Source organism: Cyprinus carpio, chromosome B15, assembly GCF_018340385.1.
Source record: "Cyprinus carpio isolate SPL01 chromosome B15, ASM1834038v1, whole genome shotgun sequence".
Classification (NCBI taxonomy): Eukaryota; Metazoa; Chordata; class Actinopteri; order Cypriniformes; family Cyprinidae; genus Cyprinus; species Cyprinus carpio.
In genome coordinates this window covers 28325710-28342405 of record NC_056611.1, presented here as the reverse complement: position 1 = coordinate 28342405, position 16696 = coordinate 28325710, and the positions used below count along the sequence as shown (strand labels likewise).

At 34.8% G+C, this 16696-nt stretch overlaps 3 protein-coding genes across 3 annotated transcripts in view; 1 reads left to right on the top strand and 2 right to left on the bottom strand.

Moving 5' to 3' along the window:
* Positions 1 to 349: 349 nt before the first annotated feature.
* Positions 350 to 805, bottom strand: LOC122139896 (ubiquitin carboxyl-terminal hydrolase 16-like). The gene is made up of 2 exons (XM_042740243.1): positions 741 to 805; positions 350 to 654 (listed from the first exon to the last, which is right to left on the bottom strand). Exons 1-2 carry the CDS (start codon positions 799 to 801, stop codon positions 398 to 400), a joined length of 318 nt encoding a protein of 105 aa, XP_042596177.1. The 5' UTR covers positions 802 to 805; the 3' UTR covers positions 350 to 397.
* Positions 806 to 1262: 457 nt separating this feature from the next.
* LOC109078292 (NACHT, LRR and PYD domains-containing protein 3-like) lies at positions 1263 to 9457 on the bottom strand. The gene is given in 9 exon segments (XM_042740193.1): positions 1263 to 2375; positions 2696 to 2874; positions 3474 to 3647; positions 5225 to 5398; positions 5784 to 7586; positions 7689 to 7802; positions 7909 to 8022; positions 8323 to 8436; positions 8555 to 9457. Coding segments are annotated over 9 exon segments (2724 nt in total). The 5' UTR covers positions 8605 to 9457; the 3' UTR covers positions 1263 to 2373.
* Positions 9458 to 10307: 850 nt separating this feature from the next.
* Positions 10308 to 16696, top strand: part of LOC109103660 (calsyntenin-2-like) — a 52043-nt gene continuing 45654 nt past the window's right edge. Inside the window, exon 1 of the mRNA XM_042740192.1 lies at positions 10308 to 10552. Coding sequence (XP_042596126.1) covers positions 10423 to 10552 — 130 coding nt within the window. The 5' untranslated portion in view covers positions 10308 to 10422. The remainder of the gene's footprint in view (positions 10553 to 16696) is intronic.

Here is a 16696-nt window from a genome sequence, read left to right as displayed (position 1 = left end):
TATAAAATATCAAACACATATTAAAATACAAATACTTCCTTCAATGTACATATTAATGCGGAAGTCACCTGTAAAGCGAGACGTTAGCACTCACCTTGATCAACATTTAATTACATACCAGTTCAAAAACATTATCCACCTTTTTTTTGTCAAGTTGCTACGCGTAAATACGCTGCTTAACTTTTATAGCTGTTCCTATAAAACACGTTGATATTTCACATAGAATCGATTCTGTTTGTTTAAATGGCGAAACATCAACTCTGAACATTTGCTTTCACTTTATTTGTGACGCAAACGATGATAAAGACACGTACTTTGCACGCGAGATCTCAAGTCGCACGGTGGTGCTCGTTTGGTAGATTACATTTTTCCCTAATAAATAATTACAGACATTCGCTTAGTACAAGGTTACAAATACAATACAGCAGGGCACGGTGAAGTTAGTTTCAGGCACATCCACACAAATCAAAAAATAAATAAATAAATAAATAAAATCCACAGCTAGACTTTCTCTGTCAGGTTCATCCTCAGAGATCTGCTGTTCAACAGGTTTGTCCGGCTCACAGTCCTGACACGAGCTCCATTGCTCATTCAGACCGGCTTTCTTCAGTAAGTTGTGCTCTGTTCCTTTACGGATGTGAGCGCAGGACACCCCTTACAGAGAATCATGTGTGAGTTTGATGATTAAAATCACTGTCTGCAGCTCATTGCTCAGGGCAGCTGTCATACATGTACAGTACCTGCTGTCTCAGTGCTGCTGTCTGCTCGAGGACTTCTGTCTTTCCCCTTCTTTTTACCCATTCTGGTTTATGTGATAAAACTATCTCATACAAAGATTCATCAAATAAAGCACAATAAAACAGTAAACAAAAAAAGAGCCAGTAAATAAAGCAAGCAAATACAGGAGGTCGTTGAGTGTGTCAGCAAATACAGCTCTCTGATACAAAGATGTTTTGTATAAAGTGACATCACTTTAAATATTAGTTGATGAATATATAATTAATTAATTATTGAATGTTTAATTCATTGAAAATACAAATAAACTCCAACATCTGTCAGTTTTAGGTGAAAAACATGACAAAAGTTAAACAAATTTCTTGTCCTGTCATGTCTTGGGTATATGAGGACCCCATCTCACTGGGATGACACGTGAATAAAAATAAACAAATATACAAATGAAGTCATTTTAGTACTTTTTTTTTTAGGTATTTTGCTGCCATATAGCCTGCATTCATAGTGTTAAAAAATAGGCTTTCTCTATCTTTAGTTATTTATTGCATGCTTTTATTCTGTTCTACTCTCATACAAAACACTGAACTCAAAAGCAAATGAACACTGCTGGAAATGTTTTTTTTTTTTTTTTTTTAAAAATTATTGTACATCCAAAATAAAAGTGAAAGTAAACTTTAGTCAGGAGCCAAAAGTTAGTTCTGGTAATTGGAGGGTCTTCTATTAAATGAAACAGACACCAGTGGTTAACATTTATAATGCATTTATACAATGTAAACTTTTCCTGAAATAAAAATATCTTCCATTATCTTAAAAATTATAGTTTTAACAACTATCACAATAATTTGTCAAAGTAAAAAAAGTTAAAAAAAAAAAAATTTTATCAGCTGCAGAATCACACCCATTTGTTGTTAATGATGGAAAGTGAATAACAGTCATATGATACATTGAATTTCTGATCATTAGAAGAATAATGATACTTGAAGCTATACCTTCTGTAAAACTCTCCATCTTGGTAGACAAAACATTTAAATAAATAAAAATTAGATATTGGACAATGAAATATGCACCTTTTTCCATTAAATAGAAAAGATCAGCTTAATTCTAAATAAGTTAGTATGGTTAGTCCAAATAGGTTAAGTGAACTTATTTAAACAGTAACTTCCAGTATGCAATAACTTGATAGAAACCAGATAATTTAAGTGTTTTTTAAAAGAGAAATTCCACCATAAACCTCTTATTTACACCATGTCTATTACTTGTTGATTGAAATGTTGTTGTTGTTTTTTTAGTTTTGTCACTTGTAGTGTAAATTGCATGCTACAGCATCTACACAATCAGTATAAAGAAAACTCCAAATTGCAGATGATGCTTTTCAACACTTATTCACGACCATCACATATATATATAATGATATCTGATGATCATCAGATGAACATCAAATGACATCTGTAATTCAAAAGAAGTGGTCCAGAAAATGTAAAAATAACAAAACTGATGTGTAGTCACACACACATGACAGTATGATTGGTGCGTGTCTCTGTGTCTTGAGTCTCTGTTGATTATCTGTGTGTCTCTGCAGCAGCTCGTTGTTCACCATCAGCTGATCCTGAGGAAACTGGACTGATGTCTAAATACTGAGAGTCCTACAATAAAACACACAGACAGTCACATATGAGTACATGACATTAGTATATATTATTATATTCATATTACAGCCAAATATTTGAATGAAAACTGCTAATAGATTAATAACAGTAAATGATCAACGAACTATATCACTAACAGAGACACTGTAAGAGTTGAAAATATTCACATATGCATAGATAAGTCACATGATGGAATTAAACTCTCATTAAAAGGAGATTAAAGTTCAGAGACTAAAGCGTAATCTTATATTCTCTAATTACAAATATATAAGACCTGTTACTAAACTTTGAAAAGTTTTAAATAAAAATATACTCACAAGAGTATAGTTTCTCTAGTTTATAATGTGGATTATGCTTTAGATCAGACAGACACTTCACTTCTGATTTTTGTAGTTTATTCCCAGACAGATTCACATATCTCAGGTGTTCAGGGTTTGATCTCAGAGATGAAGCCCGAGCAGCACAACCTTCAACTGTGATCCCACAACACCTTAACCTGTAGAGAACAATGACATAATGTGAACTGTTGTTCCAAGTGTCTGTAGTTTGAGATATAATGACAAGCAGTGCCACATATTAGAGGAAAAGGAAACTGCTGACGGAGGAGAAAGGCTGAAACTCTGCCGCTCCTGAAAACCAGTGTGTTGATTCTTACAGATACACCTTTCTATACAGTATTTTTCTTCATTGTACTATAATTAAGAGAGTCACTTATTAAACAACTTTCTTGTTTTAAAGGTTTTAAGGCTCTTTCCTTTTATCACTGATAAAAGCTAAATTGATTATAACCTTTATTCACTCATTAATAATAACCTTCATCATAATGTCCTTATAATGTCATTAACAAACACATTCATGTTTATCAGAAAGTTCAGTATTAGTCAAACTACCAGAAGCAACTGAAGCTCATGGAATGAATGTTCATCAGAGTCACAAGAGAGATTTTTGATCAGAGTTATAGTGTGTATTCCCCCAAAAATTTAGTCCTAAAATACACAATAAATTACACCAAATACATAAATCACAAAGATTTTAGTCCTAAAATATACATTAAAGTACATGCCTTACATGTGTGACTACCAGTGATTAACTTACTCCAGTTTCTCCAGTTTACAGTGAGGGTCTTTAAGTCCAGCAGAGAGATGCTTCATGCCCAAATCTCCTATTTTATTCCAAGACAGATCCAGTTCTTTCAGGTGTTCAGGGTTTGATCTCAGAACTGAAGCCAGAGCAGCACAACCTTCATCTGTGACAACACAATTTCTCAACCTGCAGACAACGACACACTCTTCACTCTCTGTATTAGATTAAAAAAAACCTGTCTTGTACTGAAGGGATTTAAATTCAAAGCATTGACTGCAAAATGTCTTACAAAATTCACCACCGGAAAAATCCCTACATGAGAGGTCTGTGCTGCTGCATTCAGCTCTATTACCAGAAACTCATCATTTTAAGATATGTATTAACATTTATCATTCCTTCTCTTTCAAGGGATTTGACTGCAGTGCATAACAATGCATTCATTTGTTTCCTTTACTCCACAACAACAGCACTGACGGTGTGATGAGTTGCGTTTACCCATTAGAAACAATAATATATCATTAAAACCTGTATTTCTGAATCACAACCTGGAAAATGCTTATTGATCTACTAAAAACACTCTTACGACAGACTAAAATGTTGGTTGCTGGTTTGTGATTTAAGTGTGGGGGAGTTTTGTCCTAGGATGTACTGTTTTTTAATCTTGTTTTTTGAATTTGAGACAAATCTGGGTTGTCGTCAAGGCTGATCTTTATCTTTCCTGTTTTCTTTGTAAATATTTTTATAGTATAATTGGAAGTTGTAGGGAGTGGGTGCAGTTTTCTGTTGATTTAGTTGTTTTCAAGTTGTTTTTTCATTTCAAGTAGAGAGGGAGTCAGGAAACTATCTCTGTTGTTGATTTGGTTTTATTTTATTGAGTTAAGTTTAGTGACAACTTTAGTAGTTAAGACGTAATTTTGCTTGTTGCCTTACTCCTGAAGTCATTTTACACTTACATAATAATAATACTATATACTAATACATTTTACTGATACTAATACTAATACAATTTAATTATCTGTTTAATTCTTATAATTGCATTTAATAATATTAGGTGAAATTAGGTAATGCTCCTCTTTTTTTGAAATAATAATAATAATAATAATAATAATAATTATTATTATTATTAATAATAATAATAATGTGAAACGTTTCAGTTCAACAAAATTATGGTGATATTTCTTTATTTGTTTAATTTTTATAACAACTTATTATTAATATTATTATTGTTGTTTTCCTTTGCTTTTAATTTTACAGAAAGCTGCGGGGAAGATTCTCATGCATTGTTAGAATTATAATAGAAAAAAAGGGGGAGTAATACTGTTAATTTTAGGCCCTGTACGAAGTAAATAAATGTGTGTGTGTGTGTGTGTGTGTGTGTGTGTGTGTGTGTGTGTGTGTGTGTGTGTGTGTGTGTGTGTGTGTGTGTGTGTGTGTGTGTTTACAATCAACACAACATTTTAAAAAAGTTTTTGCAAAAAGATGAATGTGATTAACAGTAAGAATGAAACTTGAATGTTTTTCATTTCACAGTTCTGACTATGTTGATCTTTACTCTGTTTAAAGTCAAGAGATTGAAATGTTGATTGTGTGTGTGAGTGTGTATTTTAGTGTGACTCTCAGTTCTGCAGTATCATGTTATTGAGGAGCAGCTCATGTGTTCAATCATTTACAGCTCAATCAACTGAACTCACAGCAGCTGAAAGAGACTGAACACTTCATACTTTACAATGCATTTCAATTGTGAGATTCATATATGATCTTACTCTAGTTTCTCCAGTTTACAGTGAAAATCCTTGAGTACAGTAGACATCAGTGTGATTCCTGAATTTCCTAGTTTATTCCAAGACAGATCAAGTTCTCTCAGGTGTGAGGGGTTTGATCTCAGAGCTGAAGTCAGAGCAGCACAACCTTCATCTGTGAGACCACAATTATACAACCTGTAGAGAACAATGACACACTCTTCACTCTCTCAGATCAGTTCAGATTTGTTTAACAGTGAATCCATTAATAAACACAAAATAAACAGAGCAAAAATTTACATGTTTGATGACCCACTGGACTGATGTCTAAAATGTCACAGATCACATAGAATGATAAATAATATTTTTTTGTTGCACAATGTCAGTGGTTTAAAAATTACAGTTATTTAAATTTACTTAGTTACATAAACATTTGAATAACTGATAAACCATTGTGTAGAAAATGTGCAAATACTGACCACTGAACTCTGAAGAACATCTGCAGCACTGGAGATTTATGAGCTTTTAACTCTGATTTTATTAATGTTTTAACAGTGAAGTGATTGTTCTCAGTGATACTTACCGAACTGATCTGGATTCTTTAATCACAGGCAGCAGCTTCTTAAATACTTCTAGTTTTTTGGTTTCATCATTTCCTTCAACAAATCTATTAATATCAAACTCATCCAGCTTCTTCTCTGATGTCAACAAAACAAAAACTACAGCTGACCACTGAGATGAAGAGAGTTTGGCTTTATTTACTGTTCCAGAGTTCAGATACTGTTGTATTTCCTCCACTAGTGAATGATCACCCAGTTCATTCAGACAGTGGAACAGATTGATGGACTTCTTGGGAGAGTCAATGGTCCTGATCTTCCTCTTAATGTACTCGACTGTTTCCTCATTGTTGCCAGAGCTGCTTTTTGTTTCATTTTGTTTTATTAGTCCTTGTAGGAGAATCTCATGAGATTTCACTGTCAGACCCAGAAGAAATCGCAGGAAAAGATTCAGATGTCCATTTTTACTCTGTAGAGCCTCATCTACAGCTCTCTAATGCAGCTCAGATAATGAAACATCAAATGAATTTTGTTTGTGAACTTTGGACATCAAACTCTGTTTGATGGTTGGTTTAAACACATTTCTGTTGTTGTTTGTACAGGAGAGGTGCACATACAGAGCCGCTAGATGTTCCTGAACTGTCAGATGAACAAAGCAGAAGACTTTCCCCTGATACAAGCCAAACTCCTCTCTGAAGATCTGAGTGCACAATCCTGAGTACACTGATGCTTCTGTCACATCAATGCCACACTCTCTCAGGTCTTCCTCATAGAAGATCACATTGCCTTTCACAAGCTGCTGAAAAGCCACTTTCCCCAGTTTGAGAATCATGTCTTCATCTGTCACTTTCTTCTCATAGTCCTTCTCATGATTGATGTTGGTCTGAAGGATCAGGAAGTGTGTGTACATCTGAGTGAGAGTCTTGGGAATCTCTCCACTCTCTGCTTGACTCAACATCTTCTCCAGAACAGCGGCTGAGATCCAGCAGAAGACTGGGATGTGGCACATGATGAAGAGGCTCCTTGATGACTTCAGGTGTGAGATGATCCTATCGGCCAGACTCTGATCTCTGATTCTCTTCCTGAAGTATTCCTCCTTCTGTGGCTCACTGAAGCCTCGTACCTCTGTCACTCGATGGACACACTCAGAGGGGACGAGATCAGCTGCTGCTGGTCTGGAGGTGATCCAGATGAGAGCAGAGGGAAGCAGATTCCCCACAATGAGGTTCTTCAGCAGCACGTCCACTGATGCTGATTCACTTACATCACACAACATAACATCGCTCTGAAAATCCAGAGACAGACGACACTCGTCCAGACCATCAAAGATGAACAACACTTGATACTTGTCACTGGATATTTCCATTTCTTTTGTTTCAGGAAAAAAGACATGAAGAAGATCTGATAGACTGAGTGTTTTGTCCTTCATCAGATTGAGCTCTCTGAAAGGAAGTGGAAATATGAGCTGGACGTCCTGATTCTCTTTCCCTTCAGCCCAGTCCAGGATGAACTTCTGCACAGAGACTGTATTTCCAATGCCAGCGACTCCTTTTGTCAGCACAGTTCTGATGGGTTTGTCTTGTCCAGGTAAAGCTCTAAAGATGTCACTGCATTTGATCTGTGTGTCCTCTGTTGCTGCTCTCCTGGATTGTGTCTCAATCTGTCTCACCTCGTGCTCATTACTGATCTCTCCACTCTCACTCTCTGTGATGTACAGCTCTGTGTAGATCTCATTCAGGAGTGTTGGGTTTCCCTGCTTTGCTGTTCCCTCATACAGACGCTCAAACTTCTTCATCAGATTGGATCTAAATGTGTTGAGAGCTTCATGGCTGTAAAATATAAATACCACATTATTACATAAGTTATTAAGCACAACATCTTTTTGTATTCTGTATCATCATGAAATCATATGTTTTACAGAAATGTTATACCTGACATCTGTCTGTGTATATTCACTCTTAAAATATAGTGGAGGACTTACAGTCTCATTACTGCTCATAGACACACAGCTGGGCTCTGGTTCTGCTCTCTTCTGATGGACTAAACTATAACAAGTATAACCAATACACAAGAATAATTTGTAATTGTTAGAATACTATTCTGATAATACAAATGGCATACTTGTTTCATATTTTTATAGAAATATTATACCTGAGATTAGTCTGTGTATCTGCACACTTAAAATGTACTGGAGGCTTCTTAGAGTCATTACTTTTCATAGACACACAGCTGGGCTCTGATTCTGATCTCTTCTGATGAACGAAACTAGAACAGAAAGAAATGAAAGTAAATCCTTTGAATTACTGCATTAAACAAAAATACATTTATAAAACACTTTAAAGAGCAGTTTATGATTATATACACTATATTAGAACAAAAAGTGAGTGCTTTCACAGATGTGTCTGCGTGAGAAACATTATATACAGTATGTTAATATCAGATAACAAAAAATATAAAAAAATTAAAAAACAATCATAACAAAATCATAACCATAACAAAAATTATAAAATGCCATACTAATCAAATTTGTACAATATCATTGCGTATTTTGCAGAAATGTTATACCTGAGATCAGTCAGTGTATCTCCAGTCTTAAATTTTACAAGCCTATTCAAAGATCCATCACTCCTCACAGACACACAGCTGGGCTCTGATTCTGATCTCTTCTGATGGTCTAAACTATAACAGAAAAGGTCCTGCTTTATGACAACAATAATTTAAAAGCATTTATCATCAACATCTTCTTAACAACTTCAATCATTTAAAGGCGATTAAATATGGTGTATAATCAAAGTACCTGCATTCTGGAGAAAAATCTTCATTTCTGGATGTGTCTTCTGTGTCCATGATGAAGCTGAACAGTTGAAACAGATCCTGATCTCCAGTGACTCCGGATGGAAATGACAAACAAACAAACACAATAATTCAGCTGAATGGATCATAAGTGTCCGAGAGCACAAGTGTCACGTCTCATTGTTCCCGAGATCCTGTTTTTCTCGTTTACAGAAGTCACCTGTAAAGTGTTTGGAATCCTGAGTAGGCTACATTTAGTCTACTTTCACTTTTTATAAGAGATGCGGGCGGCTTTGACGTCAACCCGATCCTTTGAGTCGGAGAAAAACGATCATGAGACGCGCGTTCCGTTCACTCAAAATCAAATCCTGTCAATTCTATTTGCACCAATGCTAGAATAAACCACAGAAAACCCGAAACAAGTCCCGAATACGACCCTTAGAGAACATATGATATGAATGCGAGAGTCACCTGTAAAAAGCGTCACTAGACCTGAGCACTCACCTTGACCAAAATTGAATTACATACAATTGCACACAAATCCTCCAACTTTCCTGTCATGTAGCTACAGGTAAATTTATATAAAAGTCCCAATTAAACACTTTAATATTCCGTATTGTAAATAATCCATTCATACATGGCGAAACACCTGGACATTTACTTCCACTCTCTACTTATAACGCGAAAGATTAACGTGACGTTCCGTGTCTTCCCTGACTGAATCAAGCATCACATTCAGCAAAGCAAACCAGTGATGAACCGCTGGAGGGCGTCGAAGCTCCGTGCAACATTTTAAATACGTCCTTCACAATTTTACTTGTTGAATAAAGTTATGCACTGCAACCTCAACAAATTAATACGTTTGCAACTCTCCACAGTTAAAGGTAAACATCTCTTTATGACAGAATTTGCATTTTTGGGTGAACTATCCATTTAATGTTCCTTAACATTCAATAACGAAAATAACCTCTTTGTTCCTCGTTATCTTCATGTATCTCACTGCATGGATTTGGATAATTTATGTCCTAACTCTCCAAATCGTTTCCATAGTATTTCACACAATTTTAAACATCACACATGGAGTTTGACAAATATATTGCCAGTATTTACTGATGAACTGATGTTGTTGTTGTCTGTGACATCACCGCACGTGTGAAATGCTGTGTAGCAAAGAGGTGAAAAGTACCAGACATGGCAAAATCAAAATAGGCTATGTCAGAAATACAAAGTATTTTTGTAAGGTTTTATATTAGTAGCATTACAATTATTTTAATAAATGCTAAATAACAACAACAATAATTATTATTATTATTTTTAGATCCACATTGTGTTCCAAAAAAGATTTAACAGAAACCGTACCTGCATTATTAGGAGTTCGATTTCATTACTTCAAAATAACGAAATGTATGTAAAATATGCCATGGTGTAGTTCACAAAAAAAGACCACCAGGCGGAGCCAAAATCTAAATTTTCAAGATCCATCACAACGTAAAAGTGATTTCACTATTTTCAATTTTTATGCGGGCTGAGTTAAAATATTTTCATATTTACAAAACAGTTTATTTTGTGCCCGCTACCCTAGAGACAATAAGCGTTTTGGAAAACTGATGGATGGATATTGGGTGTTAACCTTTCATTTGCCACATAAAGGGTAGCGATAGTCTAGTTTTTGAAAATCTCTCTCTCTCTCTCTCTCTCTCTCTCTCTCTCTCTTTTCACGCGACCTCTCTCTCTCTCTCTCTCTCTCTCTCTCTCTCCTTGGTGTATCAAGCTCTTTCACGCGACTGAGCATCGCACCTTACCTGAAATCTTTCAGCGACTTTTTCTTGGTTCTGCTGTTTAATTTAGATGAATTTTTAAACATCTCATTGAATGTTCATATTGTGTAAGTGTGAGAGAGATCAGGAAGAACAGAAGGACCAGAGGAGTTTTACTACAATGCAACGAATATTGCTCCTGATGCTGCTCGCGCTCGGGCTGTCCTGCGTGCGCGCGCACAGAGGTAAGCCAACATCCTGCATCAACATATCTTCACATAAAAACAAAATATGATGCATTCCTGAGACACGTTTTAAACATAAAGCAGTGGGTAAAAATGAATTTGTAGTACCCGAGAGGGTTTATTCCACGAATGTGCGCTTCTTCTGAATGACCTGTGAATTCATCCTTTGGTTTACTATTGATCAGAGTTTTGAAAAGTCGCAGATCAAAATTTTTCCTCATTGAGTTTAAATGAGGAGTTTTGATTGTTTGTCTTTAGACTGAAGGCTGAATGTCAGATTTGTGGACGGTCTTTGTTATGAAACACTATAATTTACTGATCATGTGGAACAAAATGTAGAATTACATATGATGATATGTGCGTTTTTGGGATGCAATATTAATTTCTTTTTTATATGATGCCATTATCAAAGTTTGAGAGTTTTCATTTGAAAGGTATTATCTGTCTTAAGTGTAAAAATATCTATAAAACATGTTTTTATTATGCAGAATAATGATAGAAAAGATTTTTTGGTAGTGAGTTAGATTAGTTTTAGTAAATGCAATACTCTGCAGCTGCAATCCTGCTGTAGTTTATTACAATAATACAGTAAATCAGACTTTAAAAGGGTTTAATTTGAGACAACATGATTGCCTTTGTTTCCTACAAAGCCTTCTCATAAAATATATTAGTTTGGTGGTGTGTCGGCTCACGAAACTGACTGGAGATAGTGAGCTTACAATAATTTATCAGTGCTCAGCTTTTCTCTCTCCGTTCTCATCCTTTTCTTGTCTTATATTGTTGTCCTGCCCTGTCCGGTGATGCATGTTCTTGTCTTTCTCTTTCCATTTTCAGTGTTTATCCATCCTTAACTCCATCCTTCAAAAAACTTAAAATACAAGAATAACTCAAAAATCATCAGACTCCTCAGGCTGTTTGTCCCGGTCACAGGAATAAACAAATCTCCCTCCCGCTCCTCTTCAGACACATAAGATAGTAGGTTATGTCAAAATTTATTTTGCACAAAGTGGTTAATTCAGCCTGGAATGATAAGAAACATCTGGAAAAATAAATTACAAAAATTACAAAATAAATCACAACCAAATGTGTCCAGCTATTATGAGTGTATCGAATCAGTGTCAGCACTGCATTATATGCAGGATAACCAGATGCTGGATATAGTGGTATTAGTAGTTAGGCACATTTGTCTTGCAGTTACTGACACACACAGGCACACATCACAATGAGCAGCTGCTGAATTCTCAGTCTATTGCATTATGTTTCCAAGCAACAAAGGGCATTGCATTATTAAGAAGAGAAAAGAACCTATGCAGGCCTTGGGTTTTCAAATGAATTATATTATGGACTTCTTTTACTTCTTTGTTTATATAGCAAATAAAATATATTTCTTATAAACTCAAGGGTTCAGGTCTGATGCAATACAAATACAGTATATCCTGCAAACATCTTTCTTTTGCATCATATTTTTTTGTTTTTTACTGGCAGAAACTATAGATTTTAAATAGGGATGCACAATCATGTAGGCTGATATTAGTGATGTTTGTTAACGGCACACTCATTTACACTTTTGTAGCTTCATCAAGTGCTCACTTAAAGTTAAACTTTATTAAAACTACTAATTTAGCATACTGTTAATATAATCTTTAGCCAATCTCAAAATGAATATCCATCTTTCATATATAATATTGTGATGTCTAAATTCTTTAGTATTTAAACTATCAGTGAAACTAATTTTGAACAATGGTAATTTTAGGTATTGTTTGTTTATAATCAAAATTTTGCTACTATCCTTTTTATTATTTGTCATATTATTCGACAGTTACTGTAATATTTTCAAATAATGATCAATGCTGACAGGTAACATTGACTTTTAAAAATTCATATGGATATTTAAAGGTGAAATGTGAATGAAACTGAATGGAATTGCAAAAATAATTACAAAAATATAGCTGCAAACAGCAATTATCAGGGTTTTGATGCTTTAAGATCGTTAATTGCATGCATAAAAATACATTATATATTATTTACAAAGCCACATAAATCAAATAAAAATTTTTTACGGCAGTTATCAGATTGAGCCCATACATAAAGGTGCCAAGTTTGATGAAAATCTCTCATTCGTTATAACCATAAAAGTGAGCTATGCCTGAATGTTTTGATAAACTGTTGATTTATCCTTGCAACAGCACAACTTATATTTGTTTTAAGTCTATAACAAAGGGTTCATGTCAACATTTCTTGTTTTTTGCACTGTATGCTCTTGGGACAGACAGAATGAGTCAATGTACCCAAATTGAGCACTACAATTTCACATTTAGCAGACACTTTTATCCAAAGCGACTTACAGTGCATTCAGACTAACATTTTTACCTAACATGTGTTCTCTGGGAATCAAACCCACAACCTTTTGCGCTGCTAGCACAATGCTCTACCACAGGGTTGAAACAGGGTTTCAGAGTTCCATGCTTGAACCCCTATATTTTAGAAAATATTTTTACAGAAAAAATGCCTCACATCACCTTTACACTACTGTCCTGTTCTTTGGGAGATAGCAGTGCTTAAACTAGAATCAGGATTGTTGAACAGACCTCGTTAGGCTCTTGGGTTGTCGACTCTTGGGTTTGGTTTCGCTGAGGCAGCGTTCTACATACATTTGATTAATGTGCCGAGCATCTGAACCTGTGTGGGTTCTGACAGCCCTCTGATTGATTGTTAACAGTGTATCATATGTATTCATTAGTGGAGTGAGTGTGTCATTATCATCATCATCATCATCATCATCATCATCATCACACAAAAGAAGCTACATGTTCCTCCTCTCTCAAATATATGTGTGTGTGTGTGTGTTTGGCTGCTCATGGGAGACCCACACCATATGTTCATCACTCATTTCTCCTTTAACTCTGTGTTCATGCATGCACACCTCTCCACACACCCCTTATGTTTCAGAGTTTAGGAGCTTTTACATCAGGACTATGTAAGTGTTACAGCAGTATTGCAGAGCGTTCATCATGTTCCTCTACCCATGGGCTGCTGGGATTCTAAGACTGGACAGGACAGAGGAAAAGAAATATTAAATAAAATATTTATTTCAAATAATATTATGCCAACAGTAAATGAAATTATCCAACCATTTATTCTCCAAACTGCTTATCCTCTGTAGGGTCACAGGGTAAATTAGATTAGATTAGATTGAACTCCCAAAATAAAGTCCAAACAAAAGGTTGCAAGTCTTAAAAGTACAAATAAGTCTAAATGTTTCATTCAGTGTTATTTTACAGTGTTATCTTGGTATCTTTGTGTTTTTTTATTAGTAAATATGGATTGTGGTTTTGGAATGGATCTGGAAATCTCACAATTTTGTTCACTGAATGTTTCATGCACTGACAAATCATCCCTACAGTAAGATTCATTTACTTGAGATACAAAATGAAGATATAAAGTCTTGTTTTCTGCAAAACTGTACAAAATTTAGTCAGTTTATGCTTAAAGCATGCACAAATATCTGCCAGTGAGGTATGAAAAAACTGTCCCTTCAAACTAAGAAGATTTTTCTGAGTCTGTTTTTTATTTGTTTTGATTAGTCTGATGTGTTCTTGCTTTAATCACATATTCACTTCATTTTGTTTTCTGATCAGTTTCTCAGCAAACAAGCCTTCTTATACTTATTTTGCTTCTCAAGTAAATGTATCTTGATTTTAGAATCTTTAGACATTTTTAGTGGAAAAAAAGAAAAAAATACTAAAGAAAACATAACTTTTTTTGCAGGTATACAGTAAAATATTTCCATAGTTTATTGGTTCGGAATAAGTATTCAAAGGCTTAAGCTTTTATTTTATAAAATGAAGTAAAAGTACTGGAAATTTTAGTTTTTAAGTGTTGCCAATACAACTTCTTGTGTGGTCACTATACTTTTAAATCTAGTGTAGATTTAAAACGTATTTAACTTTTTGTTAATTGTATACCTTGTGTAATTAATTCTGAGATCGCTATGAAAATAGCCTTGATGCTGGCATGGCATTAAAAAGTGAACAAATAAATAAATAAATAATATGTTCACTTCAATTTATTCCTTCACTTTGTCTTAAAAAGTTCTTTAAGAAGTCTTAAATTTACCTTCATAAAAACTGCAGACACCCTGTTATTGCTGACAGCATCTATCAAAGTACATACTACATCCTTATTCCTTCCCTAATATAACACAAAAACAATTCATATGCTGAATTAAACTGTCACACAACCTCAATCATATCTGCATAGATGAAAACAACAATCATTTTCATACCTCACTAAAATGATTATATTTTATTTATTAAATTCCTGTAACCTATTTCTGTCATTCTCTCTGTGCTCTGGGCTCATTTCCCTCCATAAGCGGTGAGATGAAAGGAACCATTTTGGCTCTAAATGCACAAGACTCTAAAGGAGCCATTCTGGCTCTGCGCTCCCATCTGTATCACAGGCACAATGAAGCTGCAGGGGAGCAGTCGCGCTTTAAATGCCCACTGTTTAGGAGTGAAGCTGTGAGCCTTGTTTACTAGTACTAATGCTAACTGGATTCATGCTGAGGAAACCCTTCAGCCAGAAATACGCTGTTAATGGCGTATCTCATAAAGCAGGCCATTATGATGTAGAAATAAAAGACACTGAAACAGATTCTCAACTTTCCATCAGAAAATCAATTTGAGGTCACTGACCACAGTGAGCAACCGGCTATATCATATATCTCAGGGTCCACCATTATAGCTTTTTAGGGCTGGGTGTCGATGCAGATTTCTTCATTTCATTTGATCCCAATTCTGATTAATTTAGGCAAATTTTAATATATTTGAATATTTTAAAATATAAAAAAAATTAATAAATACCTATCATAATACAATCATAATAAATTTTTTTCACAGGTAATGCTAACTTGTTAAATAATACTCATGATAAAAAAATAAAGAAAGGAAACAAAAATACATTAATCTCATCAAATATAGATATTCATTTCGAAAGTTAACAACAAGGCCCAAAATATGCAGTTCAAATACTAACTATATAACAGATATAATAATCAGCACGGTACCAGGTGAACCAACTGAAGTAAACTTATTTTAATAAACTGTGATATATTACAATTATGAGGGGGTGCATACATATATATAGTTAGATATACAGATTTCAATCAGTGAAGTTCCTAAGTGTTACGGAATGATTAATTGAAATAGTCTCAAATAGTCATTTGCACTGGTTGCATAGTGCGTTTTTGATTCACAACAAGAACCGGTTCATATTGCAGTTGCGTCATACTTTATGTAATAGCATGCAGAGCATACAGAGAACAACTCAATGTGTTTTTTTTTTTTGTCATTATTTTGCTGTACACGCCATTTTTTTTCAATTATTATTACAGTCAATCCTGATTACACTCTGTATAAAATATGACTTGTTTTGCCATGGGGTTGTAGCTTCTGCAGCAGATTCATCAGCTGATAAAAAGCCGTGTGGGAAATCAATATCAAGCTGATTGATCATCATTGTGATAAATTGGGGAAAGAATACATTTATATTTATTATTATTATTTTTAGCTACATTAAAACTAAATTCCTGCTAGAAATACCCATTTTACAAACATGATGGTATTGGTAAGAAGAGAAAGGAGATGAGAGAAAGCGAGAGCGTGCATTTGGGTGGGAGATTGGACACTCGGGATGTAGGAAAACCCATAACAGCTGCCAGCGGATTAAAACAGCTTTGAGACAGATTAACACTTTATTTCCTCTGTTGTGTATGTGAGAAAAAGAGAGAAAGAGACTCTTTCGGTTGGTTCTACAAGCTTTTTGATTGACCCAGAATGAGAATCTACTACTGTGTTGATTTAGAGCATTTGTGATAGTTTTAATAAATATGTTTTCCTCTCTGCAGGGTATAAAGTGGAGTGCTGTGTTTATCAGTCAACGAAAGTCCTTGTTTTCCATGTCTTTTAAAAAGAATTCGATCTTTTTGTGATTTGGCCCCCATTCAGTCTCAAACTCCCCATTTCCCTCATCTTTCTTTCTGTTCTCCATTCTTTACCTCTCTCTCCTGTGCTTCTCTCAGCTTTGAGCAGCTTTAGTTGGTCTCTCTGGGACATAAAACAAGTAAATGATATGGCCCTGACC